General features: G+C 38.1%; 1 protein-coding gene across 1 annotated transcript; it reads right to left on the bottom strand.

Annotated features, from left to right (window-relative positions):
- On the bottom strand, window positions 300-1,807 carry LOC108663259. The gene is made up of 2 exons (XM_018126855.1): window positions 911-1,807; window positions 300-806 (listed from the first exon to the last, which is right to left on the bottom strand). Exons 1-2 carry the CDS (start codon window positions 1,805-1,807, stop codon window positions 300-302), a joined length of 1,404 nt encoding a protein of 467 aa, XP_017982344.1.

Below are 1,807 nucleotides of genomic sequence, written 5' to 3'. Positions count from 1 at the left end.
GCTAATTTCACACCGTTAGTGAATATAATTATATCGTCAGTAAATGCTAAGTGGCTTATTGGCATAGAGCAATAAGAACAATAATGCAGTGAAGGATAAGTGGCAAACAAATCATTCAATCCCCGAGATAAATATTCCGCAGCTAGGATAAATAATAACGGAGATATGGAATCACCTTGTCTTAGCCCTATTTCTGACTTGAAATAACCCACTGCCCCACCATTTATCAGCAAAGAAAACCAACAATTAGATATGCAGCGATGAACCATGCTAATCCATTGAGAATTAAATCCAAACTGCTATAGCATTCTATAGAGAAAATCCCATTCAAGCCGATCATAAGCCTTCATCATATCCAACTTGAGAGCAATGTTTCCACCCCTTGACTTTTGGTCAATCTTCCCCATTAGTTCTTGAGCAAGAAGGATATTATCGCTGATCAGTCTCCCCCCTACGAAGCCACTCTGATTATCTGTAATCATGGAGGGAAGCATCTTTGCAAGATGGTTAGCTAAAATCTTAGTAATGATTTTATTTAAAACATTACAAAGACTTATCGGTCTGAAATCACTCCATTTCGAGGCATTGTTATTTTTGGGCAGCAACACAATAGTTGTAGACGTGATTTCCCTTGGGAGGTCAGCTCCATGGAAAAAATCAACAACTGCATCCAAGAGGTCATTAGCAACGATATCCCAACATTGTTGATAAAAATAAGAAGAAAATCCATCAGGGCCAACAACACTGTCCTTGCAATATTGAATACTACTTTTTTCAGCTCTGCCATTGATGGCACTACACATAAACTAAGATTATCATTCTCATATATAATAGCAAGAATCAACAAAGTATCAAACTTGGACATGTCACACGATTCCTTTTTCATGAGGGAGGAAAAAAATTCCACTACTGAAGACTTCACAGCATCCGGTTCTTCAATCCAACTCCCATCTAGATTTTCTATTTTGAAGATATGGCTTTTGATTTGTTTCTTCTTAACCTGCATGTGGAAAATTTTGGTGTTACGCTCACCCTCCATTAACCATTTAATACCAGATTTTTGCTTCCAAAATAATTCTTCAACACTAAGCAGGTGATTAAGCTGGGTATAGGCTTTATTCATGGCAGCTCGGTTCTCCATTAACTGCTCCTGTTGAAAAATTATTTCACAATTTACAGCTCTTCGTTCTGCCACCTTCAAATTGTGGAAGATTTCTTCGAAAACCTCCTTATTCCACCGTTTCAAAGCTTGTTTTAAACCTCGTTGCTTCACCCAGAAAGCTTGTAATCCAGAACCAACAATGGGAGAAGTCCAATTATGTTCCATAAAACTTTTAAACCCATGGTGTAGAACCCAAGCATGCAAGAACCTAAAACATGAGGGAAATCTATACTGGTTCTTAGAGCAGGTAATCAGCAATGGACAATGGTCTGATCCTTCCCTATTCAGGTGATGTATATGTGTATAAGCAAAAAAGTCTGCCCAATGATGATTATAAATTATTCTGTCCAACTGTTGAAACATACGGTTATTAGTCCAAGTGAATTGGTTTCCTCCATAGCCACCATCCATTAACCCACAATCAAGCAAAGCATTAGCAAAATCTTCCATGGAACTTGCATATGGCACAGCGCCATTCAATTTTTCTCCATTGTGTATAATGGCATTAAAATTGCCCCTAACTATCCATGGTGTATTAATATTAATTGCCAAGCTCCTCAAGCAATCCCAAAGTACTAACCTCTCTAACTTGGTACATTTTGCATAGATGAAAGATGCCAACAAAGGGACTTCCAGCCATGGCAT

Source organism: Theobroma cacao, chromosome 9 (genome assembly GCF_000208745.1).
Source record: "Theobroma cacao cultivar B97-61/B2 chromosome 9, Criollo_cocoa_genome_V2, whole genome shotgun sequence".
Taxonomy (NCBI): domain Eukaryota; kingdom Viridiplantae; phylum Streptophyta; class Magnoliopsida; order Malvales; family Malvaceae; genus Theobroma; species Theobroma cacao.
The sequence above is the reverse complement of the archived record's forward strand: the minus strand, read 5'-3'. Positions and strand labels throughout refer to the sequence as shown.